Source organism: Schistocerca americana, chromosome 3, assembly GCF_021461395.2.
Source record: "Schistocerca americana isolate TAMUIC-IGC-003095 chromosome 3, iqSchAmer2.1, whole genome shotgun sequence".
Taxonomy (NCBI): domain Eukaryota; kingdom Metazoa; phylum Arthropoda; class Insecta; order Orthoptera; family Acrididae; genus Schistocerca; species Schistocerca americana.
The window spans coordinates 646,961,099-646,981,682 of NC_060121.1; the positions used below are offsets into that span (position 1 = coordinate 646,961,099).

The window sequence follows — 20,584 nt, forward strand, 5'->3', positions numbered from 1 at the left end:
TTTGTCTTCAGTTATTTAGAAGGGGATATAGCTGAGGAGGATAACAGCATGTCTAGAAGATGTAGGGCAAATACTGTAAAATTAAGAAAAAATATAACAATGAATAACCAATTTGATAACAGAAATTTAACATTTAATTCAGAGAATACAATCAATGAATATGTAAATAGACCAACACAGTGGCCTTTTCAGAACAAGTTGCCAGAAAATAATGCATGTTTTGAAGCAGGAGCTAGGTTCCAGGACATTTCATTGGACTTGTAGGCCCTTGTACAAAAAAAAGGTAGCAGCACACTCACACATCCACTATCTACTTGTGAGTGATTATTTGAGCAAGGAAAGATGGAACTTCAAAAGGAATGGTTAAGACCTATTACAGCAGGCAAAATTTGCAGAATAAGAGTAAACATTAATTTCAATTCTGGACGTGAAATATCTTCATTGTTGCAGAAATTTCCAGCATGATCATGAAATGTTTTGTTGTCGCGTGCTACCAATAACATGGAGATATGTTGTTGGAATTATGGTAAATAAGGGAAAACCAGTTAACGAGGAAACACAATCAGCTTTCACTATTACCTTATACACTTTCTGCCCAAACAATGTCAGCAACATCTAAATTAAACAGAATTATCCTGTAATGTTTAGACTGGTTACTGGAAAAGAAACTGGTATCAGATTTTGATAGGAAAGTGGTTGTATGAGGAGTTTGTGGTGTAGAGGCCACTATAGTTCCCCAAAATAACTGAATGGAGTTTACGGAAGAAAAAGTATAGCATATTCATTTGGTAGTATCAGGTGATAATACTGTAGCAAATGGGCGAGAAAAGCTTTTGCAAGAATTACAGAAAAGTATCAAATTGAAATTCTTAAAAACCACATAATCTGACTCGAGAAGAAAAAGCTCAATATGAAATAAGAATAGAAGAAAGTTTTTTTCAGGTAAACCAGATGTAAATAAAGATTACATAGGTAAGTCTGAGATGGAGGAGGATAAATCTTTCTTCTGTAAACCTTATTCCATATGCATGAGTCTTAGGGCTACTGTTAGGGAAGAAATTTAGAAGATGGTTGATAATTATGTAAAACACAATCTTAGTGTGTATAATAATTCATTGTCAGTAATTAAGAAACCAACTGTCAGAGTTCATTTGGTTTTAGAATCAAGAAAACTGAATAAGGACACAGACTGAAAGGGATAGAACTGTACCTATTGGAAAGTTATTATCTAAGTTTGAGGAAAAAGAGCTCTTTACCTCAATGAACCTAACATACGGATGGTGGCAGGTTCCATTAGCTCAAGAATCGGAACTGTTTACAACCTTTCTGTTCAAAAAGTAAGTCATACCAGTTTAAGGTATTGCTTCTGGAGTAAATATTTCAGCAGAAGTTTTTATTCGAACTTGAGATAAATATCTGGGCAGAGAGTTGAGGATTTAATAATACACATAGATCATTTACTTCTTGTTTCTAATTCTTAGGAAGGTAAATTACTACTATGACCATTATGTCTATTATAAGAAAAGAGAAAAACAATAAAAATCTCTAACCTGCATTACCTGAGACAAAAATTAAAATTAGAAATTGCAAGAATACATCTTTACCCTGAAAGAATAAGAGCCGGCAAGTACTGTCCCAAACCTAAAATGTGAAACAGCTACTATCGTTTTTAAGTTTAGCTGGTTTCTACAGGAGATTTGTAATAGGTCAGGTCATGAATGATCCTAGGATGTTAAACTTATTAAAACTGTAGGTTAAATGGATATGGGGCGATGGTGCAGATGAAGTATTAAACAAAATAAAGTAAACAGTGCTAGAAGCTAAAATTTTCAATCACCCTAAAATGAATTAACAGTTTAAATTGGCAACAATATATCAGAATACACTCTCACACGTGAATTGTTCCACAGAGAATGGGATCCAGAAAGATGTGTCTCAAATGATACCATTTGCTAATCATAGTCTCAACAAAAACAAGTTGAATTATTCAGTGCCAGAAAAGAAACTTCTACCCATTGTTTCAAGTCTACAAAAACAATGAAACTTTACTATGGGATTCCAAAATAATAACACACACAGATGAACAGGTGAGGCCACTGTACATATTTTCATAAAATCTGATAAATTTAAGGCTATTTTTCTCTTGGAGAAGCACTTAGTTCCACGAATAGATCTGTTGCTAAAAAATGTCATTGCTTTTACTGTAATGGTGTAGTCAGACTACTCTGTTGATCCCATATCCCTTTTAATTGTGTTTTATATTTTGTAATTAAATCAAACCCATGTTCAGTATGTATCCTTACGTGCAATTATTGTATCGCGTGACATGGGCTCTGACTGAAATCAAATAAAATAAAATAAAAAAATTCTCATTCTTCTCTAAACTGTGTCAAACTTCCTTAATACCTGCCAATTTTATCTGATCACATTAACAAATATGGCAATGGAAATCAAATTGGAAGCAACCAATTAGCTCACAGAAAGAGGCATATTAATAAAACCATTTACTTGCAGTGCTGATGTGACAAACTGACAAGAATATGCGTGCCTATCTTCTCAGTATTCTGGTCAAATCTGAGTTAAATCTCAAGCTTTTGAAGATAATCACGATCTTCATTATGAGATGACTGACTGTTGGAAGCAATGGCTGTTTCCCTTATAGTCATGTAACATATCACTCCAGCAGAGTGATATGTTACTCAATGTCTAATTAGCTGATGAATGATGATCACAGAAGGTGGAACCATTTATTACTTAAATATTTTGGAATCAAAAACTGTTTGGAGGTTTTTGTCATTGCTTTTGCATGTGAGTGGATAAGGATGGACAACGTGTCTTCAAGGTGGGTTGGTAATTACAATATTACCATGAATTGCTGGGTATTGCATTTGTTCCAAGCTTCAAGATGTCCTTGCTGGGAGAAGCATGGTGTGCCACCAAGTAAAGAGCATGCAGTGGCAATGCTTATGATGTCACAGTGAACACAAGATGTACAGAGAGATCTGTCAAAAACTTTGATATTTATGTTGAGATTGAGAGTCAAGTAATTACTGCAGTGTTCCTAGAGAAAGAAAGGTACTTCATCATGAAGAGAACTGTATTTGAAAAATACATGTTACATTGATTGGAGAAATGTTGTATTTATTTACACAACTGCATATTATGCTGACTTTTATATTTCAAGTATCTACTGCAGAATCCAAAGAAGTCCAAGCTTTTTAATATCCATGGCCATGAAGAAATAGTAATATGAGAAAAATAATATAAAGTAATTAAAGTTTTGAAAAAATTACTCATCAACACTGGGGAGCATTATGCATCAGTTGGAATTATAAATTTTATTGGTTGAGTGATACATCATTTGGAATTCTACATTTTACTGATGGAGTGATGTCACCTGGTGGGCAGGATTCACATGCGGGAAATCAGCAGTAAGGCAGTAAGTTCCATCTCCACCCAGTGAGACATGATAGAGGGGTGGAATTCTATCTGCTGAAGAATTACATTTATTTGTTATATTTCTTTGGAGATGCTTCATGTCAAGTCTCATCTCCAGGTACCACTGAGACCGATACCGGTACCTCTGAACCAATTTAGGTGTTGACATGGGAAAGATAGTAAGTACCAAAAATGAAAATTTCCAGGAGATGCAAAAAATGATTTGTCATAACTGATACTTTATTTAAAAAATTATTCCAAATTGAAGAAATCCACTCACTCAATACACTGAAAACTGAATTTTGAGGATTAATCATAGTGTGATTGGTTAATTAGTAGTCTATACATTATTGGAATAGAAAGTGTAACATAATCAATACCGTAAATGTGAATGTATGCTTTCCCGGCGTATACAGCTGGCAAAGAGTTCTCGGGCTTCCAGCCGGGTGGCAGTGTCTTCAAACTGCGACGTTTCGATGAGTCACATACTCATCATCTACTGGCGAAGTGCTGAGACTTTGCGGATGCCGGTCCCTTTATACCTGCGGTGTGCCCCCCACCACCTGGCCGCGGGAGGCTGGGTCCAGAGGAGCCGGCGGGCGGGGTGGAGGGGGAAGCGGGTGTGCCGTTCGTGTCTCTGTCAGAGCATTCTGATCGCGTCTCGTGAGCTGGACGGTTCTTGTTGCGTTCCTGGCATATTGCGGCTAATGCTGGATTCCAGGCCGCGCTCAGTTGATAGCCTTTGTCCCTGTTCACAAGATTCTCGTGGACCCGTATTTCTATTGATGCTTTGATGACGCTATCCCAATAGCTCCCGGCTCGGCACAGCACTCTGGTGTTTTCGAAATCAAAGGTGTGGTTTTCTTTGATGCTATGTTCAGCTATAGCAGATTTCTCTAGCTGTCCAAGTCGAACATTCCTGATGTGTTCCTCGCACCTTTTAGAGATGCAGCGCTGCGTTTGACCAATGTACTGCACACCACATTCGCAGGCAATGCTGTATATACCAGATGTGTTTAGTTTGAGTGGGTCTTTAGCTGAGCCCAGCAGCTCTTTCGTCTTCTGCGGTGGTCGGAAGACGGTATTTATGTTTGATTTTCTTAATAGCCTCCCGATTTTGGCTGATGTGGGCCCCAAATATGGAAGAAAGGCGAGTCTCTTGTTAACTTCCTCTTCCTCTTCCTGAAATTTGTCAGCCTGTTTCCTCTTGAAGGCCCTGCCAATCTGTGTTACACTGTACCCGTTTTTCCGAAATACCTCTCTTAGGTGGTGTAATTCGTCTGAGAGGCTTTCTTTGTCACAAATGACGTACACCCTATGTACCAAGGTGGTCAGTACTGACTGGCGTCGCGCCGGATGGTGGCAGCTGGTTGCATGGAGGTACAGGTCTGTGTGCGTCTTTTTTCTATATACTGAATGGCCCAGCGTGCCATCCACTTACTTCCTGATCAGTATGTCCAGGAAGGACATCCGAATACATAGTGATGACCTACTCGTGAGCTTCGACGTTACCTCCTTGTTCACGAAAGTACCGCTACAAGACGCCTTGGCGCTCCTTAATCAGCACTTCGAGCCTGAAACAGTGAAGCTCTTTGAATATGCACTTACGACCACCTACTTCAAGTGCAATGGAGAGCATTATGAACAAGTGGATGGAGTGGCCATGGGATCTTCCCTTGCTCCAGGGATCGCTAATCTTTATATGGAACACTTTGAGGAGTTGGCACTACAAACTGCTCACCGTAAACCCAGGCACTTCTTCCGCTACGTGGACGATACTTTCGTGATTTGGCAGCATGGCAGGCAGGCACTGGAGGAGTTTATGGACCACCTAAACGGCATACATGAAAATATTACCTTCACGATGGAAGTAGAAGAGAATGGCTGTATTCCATTCCTGGACATACTGATCAGGAAGAAAGCGGATGGCACGCTGGGCCATTCAGTATATAGAAAAAAGACGCACACAGACCTGTACCTCCATGCAACCAGCTGCCACCATCCGGCGCAACGCCAGTCAGTACTGACCACCTTGGTACATAGGGTGCACGTCATTTGTGACAAAGAAAGCCTCTCAGACGAATTACACCACCTAAGAGAGGTATTTCGGAAAAACGGGTACAGTGAAACACAGATTGGCAGGGCCTTCAAGAGGAGACAGGCTGACAAATTTCAGGAAGAGGAAGAGGAAGTTAACAAGAGACTCGCCTTTCTTCCATATTTGGGGCCCACATCAGCCAAAATCGGGAGGCTATTAAGAAAATCAAACATAAATACCGTCTTCCGACCACCGCCGAAGACGAAAGAGCTGCTGGGCTCAGCTAAAGACCCACTCAAACTACACACATCTGGTGTATACAGCATTGCCTGTGAATGTGGTGTGCAGTACATTGGTCAAACGCAGCGCTGCATCTCTAAAAGGTGCGAGGAACACATCAGGCATGTTTGACTTGGACAGATAGAGAAATCTGCTATAGCTGAACATAGCATCAAAGAAAACCACACCTTTGATTTCGAAAACACCAGAGTGCTGTGCCGAGCCGGGAGCTATTGGGACAGCGTCATTAAAGAATCAATAGAAATACGGGTCCACGAGAATCTTGTGAACACGGATGAAGGCTATCAACTGAGCGCGGCCTGGAATCCAGCATTAGCCGCAATACGCCAGGAACGCAACAAGAACCGTCCAGCTCACGAGACGCGATCAGAATGCTTTGACGGAGACACGAACGGCGCACCCGCTTCCCCCTCCACCCCACCCGCTGGCTCCTTTGGACCCAGCCTCCCGCGGCTAGGTGGTGGGGGGCACACCGCAGGTATAAAGGGACCGGCATCCGCAAAGTCTCAGCACTTCGCCAGAAGATGATGAGTATGTCACTCATCGAAACGTCGCAGTTTGAACACACCGCCACCCGGCTGGAAGCCCGAGAACTTTTTGCCATAATCAATACCCCTACAAGAAACTCTTTCCATTAGTCACAAAATTCTCTGTAAAGTGCAGGTTACTTTTTATTGAGAAAGTCCATCATTGATTATACGTCTTGCCTTTTTACCTCACTGAGAATCACTTTTCTCCCCATGGTCTGCTAATTCTAAAGACTTATGATAGCCTTGAATGACTCATGCCTTTTGAATATTGTAATAAATTTCTACATTTAAAGCTGACTGAATGGCTGCCTCATTTGAATCATTAGGAAATGTTCTCTGGGAATTTGAATCCAGCTGAGGGTGCTTATTTTAAGAGGGGACACACTCAAACATTTATCAGTTCCAGCAGCAAAGTTGTAGAAGTAGTTCCTTCTGGGACACTGATGATAACAGCAACAATTAAGTGATAATATAAGTAGATGAAGTTAACAAATTCTGCTACCAAGGCAGCAAAATAACCCATGACAGACAGAGCACAGACAACATAAAAAGCAGATTAGCACTGGCAAAAAAGGGTATTCCTGGCCAAGAGAAGTCTTTTAATATCACACACAGACCTTAATTGAGGAAGAAATTTCTGAGAATGTAGATTTGGAGCACAGCATTGTATGGTTGTAAAACAGGGACTGTGGGAAAACCAGAACATAAATAATCAAAGCATTTGAGATGTAGTGTTACAGAAGAATGTTGAAAATTAGGTGGACTGAAACGTAAAGAATGAGGAGGTTCTTCGCAGAATCGGAGAGGAAAGGAAAGGAACATGTGGAAAACACTGACAAGGAGAAGGGATAGGATGACAGGACTGCTGTTAAGAGATCAGAGAACAACTTCCATGGTATTAGAGGGAGCTATAGAGGGTAACAATTGTAGAGGAGGACAGAGATTGGAATACATCCAGTAAAAAACTGAGGACGTAGAATGCAAGTGGTACTCTGAGATGAAGGGGCTGGCACAGGACAGGAATTCATGGTGGGTCGCATCAAACAAGTCAGAAAACTGATGAATCAAAAACAGAATTTAAGCTTACCATTTTACAAGGAAATGACTTTGGAGGCACACAATACATTTTCTGTCATTCTCAAGCATTAACCTGTTGAACTTGTTTGGTGCAGAGTGGACTTACTACCTTCTTTGCACGTTGAACCTGGTACTTATTACAGGAGCCACCTAGCAGAAATGTTTTGAAGCTGTTAAGCTGTTCTAATTGCCATTGGACTAACAACTTTCTCTGTGCTGTTCACTTTGACTGTTACTACCTTATCCATGAAAAAAAAATGAAAAAATCAATTTTTGGTACTTCATACCCTTCCTGTGTCAATGCCACATTTATAGATACAAATGCAAATTTCTTCTGCTCTTTTTATTACAAAATCATAGTAACTCAATAAGTGGCAGAGGCCTTATGTCCTTCAGTAAGGGCAGGGGGGTGAAACTCATATAGGGATTTCCAGTAACATGACGTTGGTTTGGTCCCAGGCCACTTGGAGCGGTGCAAGTTTAGAAATTTATAGTCTCGTGTTCCTATTGGATGACGTAGTCTTCCATAATTGTTTTGGTATCGTAGCAACGTGATCGTGATTTTTCGTTTAAATTGCAGTGTAAGTATGTTGCTACTATTCTGCTTAATTTTTTGGATGCATTCGTAATATTTGATGGTGTGATGATTAAGTATTTACTTTTTTACTTTTGTTTCATATAAAACACGAGGTTGTATCATCACATTACGTTCTGTGGACTCTTGTATATTTGTTCCTGCAAAGAAATACAATTTCCGTTGCTCAGTTTACTTAAAGGGTAAGTATATTTCTTATTTCTGTTAATATTTCCTTGTATTTCATAGAGAATCCCATGCTAGCAGCTTCTGACATAGTTTGTATTCAACTTTCCGAATCCTGTAATGGAATATAATTCTGGCTTTGATTCGTCTTCCTTTTTGCCACGAAGTACTCTTAGTGACATAATAAGTATCATTTATTGTGCCGTTTACTACATACCAAATATTGGATGTGTTACAATTGATTCGTAATGCCTTGAGTGTGTTCTATTTCCTGTTTTCGACAGTAAATATTCTGTACAGTACATAACACTCTATCCAGGTAAAAAGTATTTGTTGCTGTTGTATCGACAAAGGTTGTGTTCTCACATAATAAGACATTTGTTTCGAAGTCACACAAAGCAGGTCCTTCAAACAGTTGAACATTTACACGTATTATTGTGGCAATATCCAATGCAGTAGAAATCTTCTCGCACTTTAATGCTCAACACAATGTAATACAGATTTACAGCTGTAACTGTTACTGATAATGTACAGTTGAATTTGGTATCTACCATGGTATCTAGATGCTGAAATATACTGAAATGGTACAATAAGCAGTGTTTCTACCGCCTGATAGCACTGTTTAGCACTGTTTAACAAAGTAGTGTTGAATATAGAATATAGTGCAACTACGCTCACGCAGTTATATATAGAGCGATGTGCATATCCGTAGTAGAAATGAGAATTTGTTTCATTTTTTCACTATTTTGTAGCAATAACACATCAGATTACAAGCCATGATAGCAGTTGTCAATACTTCAGTGTAGGATAGCTGCATTTAGACATAAGCTAATAGGATTTTTGATAGTGAAATTAATTTCACATTGAGTTTTCTTTAACATTAATCAATGTAAACCATACCTGATCTTTTTTCTCGTTCCTAATTTTTGGTTTGAATAACATTTCAGACACATGAGGATGGATCATACAGGAAGAGAAGAATCCAGTTTAAGATTGAAATTGAAATACTCGTGCAAGTTTCCTGGATGCAGGAGCAGTTTTTATGTAAAAATAAATTCCAAACACAAGAATAAACATTTCTATAAATTTCCAGCTGCATCAAAAAGTGAGACTTTAAAGAAGTGGAAATTGATCTGTAATATAGATGAAGTTGTCAACTGTAGTTATTATTATGTGTGTGAGGATCATTTCTATGAAGCAGATTTTGTGAACTTTACTAGACACAGGCTAAATCCTGGTGTTATACCAAAGCACATGGAATTGGTGTTGTATCATCCTCCCCCCACCCATCTGTGTTACACTGGTGGTGGTGGTGGCAGTTTCACCACATCGGGTGCAAATATAAGTGTGCAAGAGACAGGTCACAATGCAAAATCTACAGTAATACAATGAAGCAGTCCCCCTTTACAGAGCACAGATGATGGTGAGTACAGCTTTTTATCCTCACCTGTTTATGATGTTGGTTGGTTGGTTGGTTGGTTTGGGGAAGGAGACCAGACAGCGAGGTCATCGGTCTCATCGGATTAGGGAAGGACGGGGAAGGAAGTCGGCCGTGCCCTTTGAAACGAACCATCCCGGCATTTGCCTGGAGCGATTTAGGGAAATCACGGAAAACCTAAATCAGGATGCCCGGACGCGGGATTGAACCGTCGTCCTCCCGAATGCGAGTCCAGTGTCGAACCACTGCGCCGCCTCGCTCGGTGTTTATGATGTTGAAAGTAGTGCAGGTGTAATGGGATCTGGCGTTTCTAAACGTGATTTAACTCCAAGAAAACACAAAATGTATAAATTGCATAGAATTACAGTTCGCAGAGTGTGTAAATTGAAAAAACAGCTACAGAATGAGAGGAATAAATTGAAAATTCTAAAAGAGTTGTATGATGACAGGAAATTTCAGTTAATTGAAGAAGAGTTGAATGATGTGACTAAAACTTTTATTAATAGTCAGTTAAGAAATGCCAATATGCAGCCCACAGCAGTACGGTGGTCTATACAAGATAAGGCATTTGCTTTATCTATTTCTAAGCGTAGTCCCCGGTTGTACAAATATTTGGCCACATACTTCTCCCTTCCATCTGTCAGGCTGCTCAAGGGAGTGCTTTCGCACATACCATTTGATACAGGACTTAATCCAGCTTTATTAAACTTTTTGGCAAGGGAAGTAAGTAATATGCATGAAAATGACAAGTATTGTGCTCTACTTTTTGATGAAATGTCTCTGGATGATGGTATGTACTATGATGCACACAAACAGCTAATCTATGGGTATCAGGACTTGGGTCATTTAGGACGTTCACCAGTAGCTGCTAGTCAAGCATTGGTTTTTATGCTGAAAGGCATTCACAGAACTTGGAAACAAGTTCTAGCATATTACTTTACTGCATCCACTTTCCACTACACCCATTTGAAATCACTCATTGTTCACATCATAAGTGAACTACAGAATATTGGGTTCAAAGTGGTTTGTACTGTATGTGACCAGAATGCAACAAACCAAAAGGCCCTTAAGCAACTGTGTGAAGCAAATTTGTTGAAGCCCAGTATATTTCATTTTGTCGTCAATAATCAACCAATTGTTACCATTTATGATGTACCACATCTGCTCAAAAACACTAGAAATGCTTTGATAGATAATAAAATTCAATTTGAACCTCACAAAGCAGTAAATTTTGAGTACATCAGTACAGTGTACTTTTTGGATTAAAAAAAAACGGTTCAAAACTCTGCCCAAATTAAAAGCACAACACTTTAACTTTTCTGATTCCCATGTCAAAATGAAGGTAAAAGTTGCTGCTGCACAAATGAGCCATACTGTTGCAGCTGCAATTGAAACATATGTTTCTACTCACACATTACCATCTGAAGCTGTACACACAGCTGAGTTTGTGGAATCTCTTTGATTCACTCAACAGTAATGAGCAATATCCCAGGGATGGAAAACAATTTAGGTGTGCTTTATCAGTAAATTCGCCACACTTAGAAATGTGGTATAGCATATTGAGGGAAATAGGCAGCTGGCAAATAATAGATTTAAAAACGGGAAGAAACAAGACTAATATGTTTAGCTTCATAAAAGGTTGGCAGATTACATTACAGTCTATTATTATCTTGTGGAAGACCTTGAAAGTGCTTGGCTTTAAGTACTTAAATTTAAAGGCGTTCAATCAAGATGCTTTAGAAAATTTCTTTTGTTGTATAAGACAACATGGTATTGCTAATACAAACCCAGCTTGTTTTCAGTTTGTACAAGCTCTGAAGACTTGTGTTGTCAATCATATGACTTTGCCTTTCAAAGCCATGAGTGTAAGTAACTGTAAAAATGATGATTACACTCCCTTGAGCAGTTTGTGTCACTTTTTGGCAGCTAGTGGTAGGAGTGAACATTTAAGTGAATGTGAGATGAAAGACACTGATACACCTGAGCAAATTTATTCTTACTCAGATGGTATCATCGAGTCTGTAGAAGATCAACAATCCTTAGCCTATGTAGCAGGCTATGTACTAAAAGCCATAGATGTATCAGATGATTGTGAAACATGTAATACCAGTCTCTACTCCTCTGTTGTGACTGAAAATCATTTGTTTACCTCGTTTAAAGAGTATAGTGAGGAGCATTCTCATTTGAAATATGCAAGTGAAAGAGTCATGATTTTCCTAAGGGCACTCCATGATCAGCTGTATGACCATCTAAATAGTCATGGTCACACAACAAAACTACATGATAATTTTAAAGAAACATTTGTTCTGTCTCATACAACAATTTGTAATAAACATAACATTGAAGAGAGACTTCTGAAGACAAGTATTCCATTTTAATATACAAGTATGTGAAAGAAAATAAATTTACAAACAAGAGGAAATTGTGTATGCAACAACTTAAAAAGAAGTTCAAATCATGTTAAAAGACTTTGTTTTTGTTTATTATGTGTACAATGAGAGTAAGCTCCCTATACATATACAAATGTTCTTGTATCAAAATCATGCCTTTGACTTGTTATGACAAAATCTGGTAATTCAGCAGGCACATAACTTAACACTTTCTAGATGTGATGATTGGATTCTAAAAGTATAATGAATAAAGTGCTGTCAAGGGGAATTTGTGTTAATTTTCAGTAGTGTACCAAACAGTGTTTTCAAAGAGGAAGTAAATAAATAAAAATGTTAAAAATAAATGTTGTACCAGTATCTTTTTCATTATTTAAACATGATGGGTGTAGCCAAAATAACAGCCAAGTTGGGGAAAAAAGAAAAAAAAATTTGTGTGTTGCAGTTAATTTTCTTTGTATGTCTCATTGCCAAAAACATTTTGGCTACATTCATGGAGTGTCTACCTGCTCTGCTCCCAATTTGTTTTTCAGTTGATGTAAAGTAGCATTTTGTGTGTTTCATAAATTTATTTGAACTGTGCAGAAGTTCAATTTCAGATGACTGAATATCCATAAATAACAATCAACAGAAAAAATAATAAATCGGATTTTGTAGACTTTACAGTACATCCTTGGTTTGTAGCACAGATTTTTTTGTAAATGACCTCTTGGTTATCCATTAGCTGTGTAGTTATTTATTTGTGTAACCTACTATTCCACTTTCGATCATGCGAGTGGACATAATGTGCTTTAGGATATGTGGAAACGTAAAAAGCATTTATATATGCATGCAATGTCAGATGATTTTTTAGTCTGATATGTGCTAAAGCTCGTTTATTTCCACATGATAACGGCCACATGGCCTAAAATTGCAATATTGAGTTTTACAAAAAAATTTCACAGTCAAAAGGTGACGTCGTAATTTACGAAAATTTTCACAATGTAAACTGCAGCTAAGAGTAATTAATGTGTGTTTTTGATTGAGATTTCTTTTATATATTACTTTGCAAGATCTCAAAAACCTTTATTACTGCATTATGCGGTCCACATTCAAAGATTAAATGAAAAATATTGTCATCTAATTCGCGTATTTAGAAATAAACATAAGAGATTTTCGCGCCATATTTTTTCGTATTGAAGTTCACAGCCAGGCCACAAGTAGCGCTGGTGTCCTTCTGTGTTTCCGTATAACGTGGTCTTTGCACTTCTACTATATTGGTGTTCTGTGAGTAAGGGCTACAGTTATCACAAATTTTTCAAGATTTACATACATGATGTGCCAGCTACGTTTGATGCAAAGCTCGGCTATGGTGTGAATTGTCAGCCCTACATGATTTTCACCACATTCACATGCCACACTGTTGATACCAGGTATTCTGCACTTTTCATTGCCCAAATTATGTATATAACATATACTTCGTTTAACCCAATTTTATGACTTACACTAGTAATATTATAAACACACACACTGCATTCATATTAAATTGAAGTTACTTTCCGAACAAGTGAGAATTGTAAATGTTTTCACTGTGTGATTACGAAACATACCTGTGGCTCCCTTAGGAAACAGAGCATGGGGGTCTGTCTCTGGATTAGCTCTCATCAAAGGAAGAGGAACAACACGCCTCCTACTAAGAATATGCCTGTCCTTCTGTTCTTCATCTATGTCATCCACCTCATACTTATTTGTTGCCTGGTTGAACTGCACAACCTCAGCCAGAATCCAATTGTCCCCTTCCTCAGCACCTTTAACTAAAGCTGCCACCATATCTCCCATCTGAAAATAGTGAACAATGCATTTTCTGTTGAAGTAATTTCATGAAATAGGGTATGAGTGTAATTTCTTTTGGAAAAGCTTCTTCATCAGCTAGAATTACAAACAGATATTACTTTATAAGAGTTTTTCAAACAAATGGTGCAAAAATTAACAGAAAATATTCATTTTCTAACATAACCTAATTTAACATTATAAGTAATCATATCTGAGTTTAAATGGCATTATAAAATAACTGCCTCCTGAAATGGTAATACATATATGATCAGAGTTTACTTCCTTGGAGTACTGCACAACTACATATCTCTCCCTCTTCTCCTAATTTGACTTTTACTGTATTTTGGTCCACCTACAAAAATCTTCAGAGACATCTGGCTATAGAAATTCTACATTTCCTCTGTGCCATCCTCTCCAATATTGTTGAAAATTTATTTATTTTTTATTTTTTTTTATTAATGCAAAGAAGTGACTAGACTCAGTCTGATCTGTAGCTTTCTACACAGTGGAAAGGAATAACATATTTTGAATTTATATTACAGCAAGTGCCTATTCAGCCACAATATCAACAATGTAAATTCATCAGTTTCCTTCCGAAAAAGGAAATTAGTGACACATGTTCAAAGGTATATAACTTAAGATATTATATTAATAAATGTGACTTATTTCATGCATTGAATGTTACACTATTTATGAAAAAGCAGTGAGTCCCACAGAGATGACAGACCTGAACACAAGCCATCATAACAAAAAATAAATTGTTGACAATAACCTACACTGTAGCAATATTAGTAACAACTTGTACATGGAGGTATGGCGAGTATTTAACTTGTACAAATGCTTACTCAGGATAAAAATTACTGAAATGAAAGGCTTCCATTTCTTTTGCCAAGTCTGAAAAAACATCAATAAATACTGAGACATCTGGATTCATGTAGATGACACATACATTCTCTATGCAATGGTTGGAGAATATCAATGATGCAGTCTACACTTTCAGTTAGTGGGACTGCACTGGGCCCATGCAAAGATGGCAGAGACAGAAGTTTAGCGAACTTGTGCCTCTAGTTATTTCGAATTTTCAAATGTTATCCGGCATCAATTGCAAGATGATGATCAACAAAGGGCTTCACAAAGTTTCAAGTCTAGTGCCACGCAAAAAATCCACAGTGAAAAATCATCCAGCTAAAAATGTAAGTGTGTGACATGTGAAGTCCATCCTGACAAAACAAAACTAGTTGAAACTATTAATTTGTTGCAAGAAATTGTGCGCAGATCCTTGGCAGAAAGCAAAGTGTTAGCTGACAGACTCAAATGTCTTGAAAACCACCGAGCAGGGCGTAAGTGAATTTGACTGAAATAAAGTGTACACAGTGACCGAAGATTCCGTCACCATTTCAAGCGTTCCAACACATTCAGGGTGAACCAGTAACGCTAACTGTAGCGTGAACATTTCATCGTCTTTAGTAATAAATTCTCCTGCCGTACTCCAAAAAACAGTAGGCCTATCTACAAAAGATCAAATAGTGCACCATCTGAAAGAAAAGTCTGTTATTAAGCAAAATATGGAACCTCACCAGCCAAAACCGTCACTCGTAAACAGAAGCAAGGTAAATTCAACATTCAAGATGACAGTTAATTTAACTAAAACAACAAATGCAGCAAGAAGAATAAATGTATATTTAATGGGTGATAGTCATCTTAGAGGCCTTGCACAAAAAAAAAAAGGGGGGGGCGTAAACAGTGAAGTAAATGTTTCAGATTTTATTAAACCTGGCACTCGTTTTGACCAAGTGCTTTTAACTGTAAACAATATTTCTCGAAAGACAATGAAGGAAGACTTAATTGTGATCTGTGGTGGTGCAAATGACGTTGCACACAACGATGGTTTGCATGCTGTTAATGCCTTAAAATCTGCTCTAAACCACCTAAATGACTCAAACGTCATTGTTCTCAATATTCCACACAGGTATGACTTGCCTCAATTCTCGTGTGTGAACAGGGCAGTAGCATACACAAACAATCAACATGCAGAAATTTGCAACTCTTAAGCAAATGTACAAATGGTTAACGTGCAAAATTTTAGTAGAGAACTTTACACTGCTCACGGCCTTCACCTCAATTGGTGTGGAAAAAGTCACTTACCATCCATTATTTGTGAAATCGTCATAAATGCTGGGAACAACGAATACTCAAAGCACACACATTAGAAGAACGAGTGCTCCACAACACGAGAAGATTGCAGGAATGGGCATAGACAGGCACATTGGACAAATGGCCGCTGAAAACACCAGGTAAAGCTGATACTTCCCAGTCTCCTAATACATGGAAACAGACCAACTTGAATAAATGGACAGTGAAAAATACCAAACCCACTCTGTCAACCGATATTTCTTTTTTTAGGAATAAATGTGTAAGTGGTTCTGGAAATCAAAACCTGACTCTTTACCATCAAAACATACGTAGCCTGAGCAACAAAATTAATGAACTCTTAATTAACATCCAGGGGCCACAAGGTATAGATTGTGCCCATGGTCTGTGCTTTAGTGACACCACGTTGTGTCAGATATTAAAAGACTTGCTATAGATAATTACCACTTAGCAACATCTTACTGTAGAAAATTCATAGAAAAAGGTGGAGTAGTAATCTATGTCAGAAACAGCATCACATGTAGTGTAATTAACGTGCAGAATTTTTATATAGAGAGTAGCAATCTATGCCAGAAACAGCATCACATGTAGCGTAATTAATGAGCAGAATTTTTGTATAGATCAACAGTTTGAAGTGTGTGCCATAAAGCTGGCTTTAAATAATTCTTATGTAGCAGTAGTAGCTTTATACAGGGCACCTTCAGGTAACTTTAGCATTTTTTTTTTTTTTAAAGTTAGATGCGCTCTTAATATACATATTTAAACTTAGTAGAGATGTCACAGTTGTTGGGAGACATAAATGCAAATTTCCTAATGAACTCCAGAGACAGGATAGACCTTGAGAACTTGATGTCCTCATATAATCTTGCTTCTGTTGTAAATTTCCCCACCAGAATAGCTTCACAAACAAAATCATTAATTGATAATGTATTTACTGACAGAACCAAGATTGATGATATAGCTGTCAGGCAAGTCCTGAACGGTCTCTCTGACCACGATGGACAAAGAGTCACCATTAACAATTCAAAGTATTTGTGAGATTAATATTGGTCCCAACTGGAAAATGACTAGGAAATCTACTGATGAAACTAATGAGATCTTTAAATCATGTCTCCAAAACATAGACTGGGGTCCAGTATACAACGTAGAAAATGCCAATTCCAAATATAACATTTTCAGTAATGAAATGGCTCTAATATTTGAAAGTACCTTCCCGAAAAGAATATATATAACCCATACTAAAAAATCCACCAACAAGCCTTGGATTACCACTGGAATTAGGATTTCATGCAAAAGAGAGGGTGAGTTGTACATTGCTTAAAAAAAAATCAGATGACCCTAACCTTATAAATAACTATAAAAAATACTGTAAAATATTGAACAAAGTCATTCAGAAATCGAAAAGTATGTATCTGTGCTCAAAAATTAATAACTCCACTAATAAAATCAAAACTATATGGGAAGTGATAAGAAATGAGACAGGTGAAAATTACCCCAACAAGACCCAAAATATTGTTCTTAACAATATACATCTACGTTTACATCTACATCCATATTCCACAAGCCACCTGACGGTGTGTGGCGGAGGGTACCTTGAGTACCTCTATCGGTTCTCCCTTCTATTCCAGTCTCGTGTTGTTCGTGGAAAGAAGGATTGTCGATATGCTTCTGTGTGGGCTCTAATCTCTCTGATTTTATCCTCATGGTCTCTTCGCAAGATATACGTAGGATGGAGCAATATACTGCTTGACTCCTCGGTGAAGGTATGTTCTCAAAACTTCAACAAAAACCCGTACCGAGCTACTGAGCGTCTCTCCTGCAGAGACTTCCACTGGAGTTTATCTATCATCTCCATAACGCTTTCGCGATTACTAAATGATCCTGTAACGAAGCGCGCTGCTCTCCATTGGATCTTCTCTATCTCTTCTATCAACCCTATCTCGTACGGATCCTACACTGCTGAGCAATATTCAAGCAGTGGGCGAACAAGTGTACAGTAACCTACTTCCTTTGTTTTCGGATTGCATTTCCTTAGGATTCTTCCAATGAATCTCAGTCTGGCATCTGCTTTACCGACGATCAACTTTATAGGATCGTTCCATTTTAAATCACTCCTAATGCGTACTCCCAGATAATTTATGGAATTAACTGCTTCCAGTTGCTGACCTGTTATATTGTAGCTAAATGATAAGGAATCTTTCTTTCTATGTATTTGCAGCACATTACACTTGTCTACATTGAGATTCAATTGCCATTCCCTGCACCATGCGTCAATTCGCTGCAGATCTTCCTGCATTTCAGTACAATTTTCCATTGTTAGAACCTCTCGATATACCACAGCATCATCCGCAAAAAGCCTCAGTGAACTTACGATGTCATCCACAAGGTCATTTATGTATATTGTGAGTAGCAACGGTCCTACGACACTCCCCTGTGGCACACCTGAAATCACTCTTACTTCGGAAGACTTCTCTCCTTTGAGAATGACATGCTGTGTTCTGTTATCTAGGAACTCTTCAATCCAATCACACAATTGGTCTGATAGTCCATATGCTCTTACTTTGTTCATTAAATGACTGTGGGGAACTGTATCGAACAATGAAGGTAAGCTAGTTCAAAATCAAGATATTGTGGTTAAAATCTTTAATGAGCACTTTTTAACTGTTGCTGAGAAAACAGCATGCAAAGGCTCTTCAGAAAAGGCAATAAAAACTCTGAAAGAACTTTTCCCTAACTCTATAGACATGATAGGTATGGCCACCATAACTGTGCAAGAAGTAAGAAAAACCATAATTTCTCTAAAAAGTATAAATTCATCGGGTGTAGACAATATTTCCAGTAAACTGCTAAAAGCCAGCTTTAATCAACTCTCTAAAGTTCTAGCTCATATATTCAATGCCTCTCTAAATCAAGGTATCTTCCCTGACAGAATGAAGTATGTTACCGTGAAGCCCCTCTACAAAAAAGGTGATCCCACAGATGTTTCCAACTATCGTCCTATCTCTCTTATAACGGCATTTTCTAAAGCCTTGAAAAATTTGCACTAATTAATAAACAAAAATTTGGTTTCAGATCAGGTATACCTACAACCGAAGCAATTTACACACTTACAAATAGTGTTTTAGAATGCCTTGACAAGAAAAAATTACACACTGGCATATTCTGTGACCTGACTAAGGCTTTCGAGTGCGTCGATCACAGAATACTTTTAGGAAAAGCAGCCCAATATGGAATCCGTGTACAAATGGGTAACTGGCTCAGATCATATCTAGAAGACAGAAAACAAAAAATAGTATTAGGTGTTAACAATCTACAAGTAGGAGAGGTAGAGTCTGACTGGGAAACAGTACATCATGGTGTTCCACAAGGGTCAGTCCTTGGTCCCCTCCTATTTATTATATATATTAATGACCTACCCCTGTCCTCAAACAGTGCTAGCAATATCACAACGTTTGCAGATAACACAAGTATAGTGACAGCCAGGAAAACCGCCACCAAGCACTTGAAAATGCTCTGGCCTGGTTCACAGCAAATTCTCTAGCAATAAACCTCAGTAAAACAAATTACATGCAGTTCCAATCCAGTTACATATGCCCAGAAAAGATTAACATTGCACACAAGAGCAAACAGTTACAGAGCATTCAGTGCATAAAGTTCCTAAGCGTTCACATAGATAACCGGCTCAACTGGGAATTCCACATACAGCAAACACTAAAAAAGCTTAGCTCAGCAACATTTGTCATCCAAATAATCTCCAAAATTGGAGACATCAACATATCAGAGTCTGCATATTTTGGCTACTTCCATATATTGATGTGCTATGGAATAATCTTTTGAGGCAACTCACCACTTTCAAAAAAAATTTTTGTTAGCCAGAAAAAAGTAGTCCGAATTATATGTAGTGTTTCTCCAAGAACTTCATGTTGCAATCTTTTTAAACAGTTAGGTATATTAACCACTACCTCACAATATCTCCTCTCACTCATGGCTTTCACACTTCTCACTTCCTCTGAATAAGAAACAAATGAGGCATTACCATCATTATAACACAAGCCAGAAAGGTAGTATGCACTGTGAACGGAAAAATCTACCTCTGGTACAAAAAGGGGTGAAGTACACAAGTATAAAAATCTTTAACACACTCTCGAGTAATATAAAGTGTCTAAAAGAAAATAAAACACTATTCATAAAAAGGCTAAAGGAATTCCTACTGGAAAAATGTTTCTATTTCTACTCTTTAGATGAATTCTTCAGCAGAGATATATAATTTGAGTAGTAATTCAAATTACTTCCTTAGTCATTGTATCTGTATTCTTTTTTATCACTATTACATTATTGCATTGTACCAGTTTTGAATCATTCATCTACCATGTGTAATATACCAGTATATATTGTATTGTATGATATCTATATTGTATCTGCTTTAACTCATTCCACATCCATGCATAATCACTCCATACTGGATCTATGGAATATGTACCTCAAATAAAATAAATAAATAAAATAAAGTGGTCAGCTGCAATGGGGAAGAGCAACTGATTCATCACCTAAGATTCCTATGCAAGGACTCCTCATGTGCAAACTGGCAGCAGTTGGCAACCATTTAATTTTTGGACGGAATGAGGAATGCTCAAACTTTCATTTCGTATATAG

At 37.8% G+C, this 20,584-nt stretch overlaps 1 protein-coding gene across 2 annotated transcripts in view; it reads right to left on the bottom strand.

Annotated features, from left to right (window-relative positions):
• Window positions 1-20,584, bottom strand: part of LOC124606740 (SAGA-associated factor 29) — a 61,909-nt gene that overhangs the window by 8,837 nt on the left and 32,488 nt on the right. For both annotated transcript variants that reach the window (XM_047138772.1, XM_047138773.1), the window contains exon 5: window positions 13,558-13,786. In XM_047138772.1, the coding sequence (XP_046994728.1) occupies window positions 13,558-13,786 (229 nt within the window). The remainder of the gene's footprint in view (window positions 1-13,557; window positions 13,787-20,584) is intronic.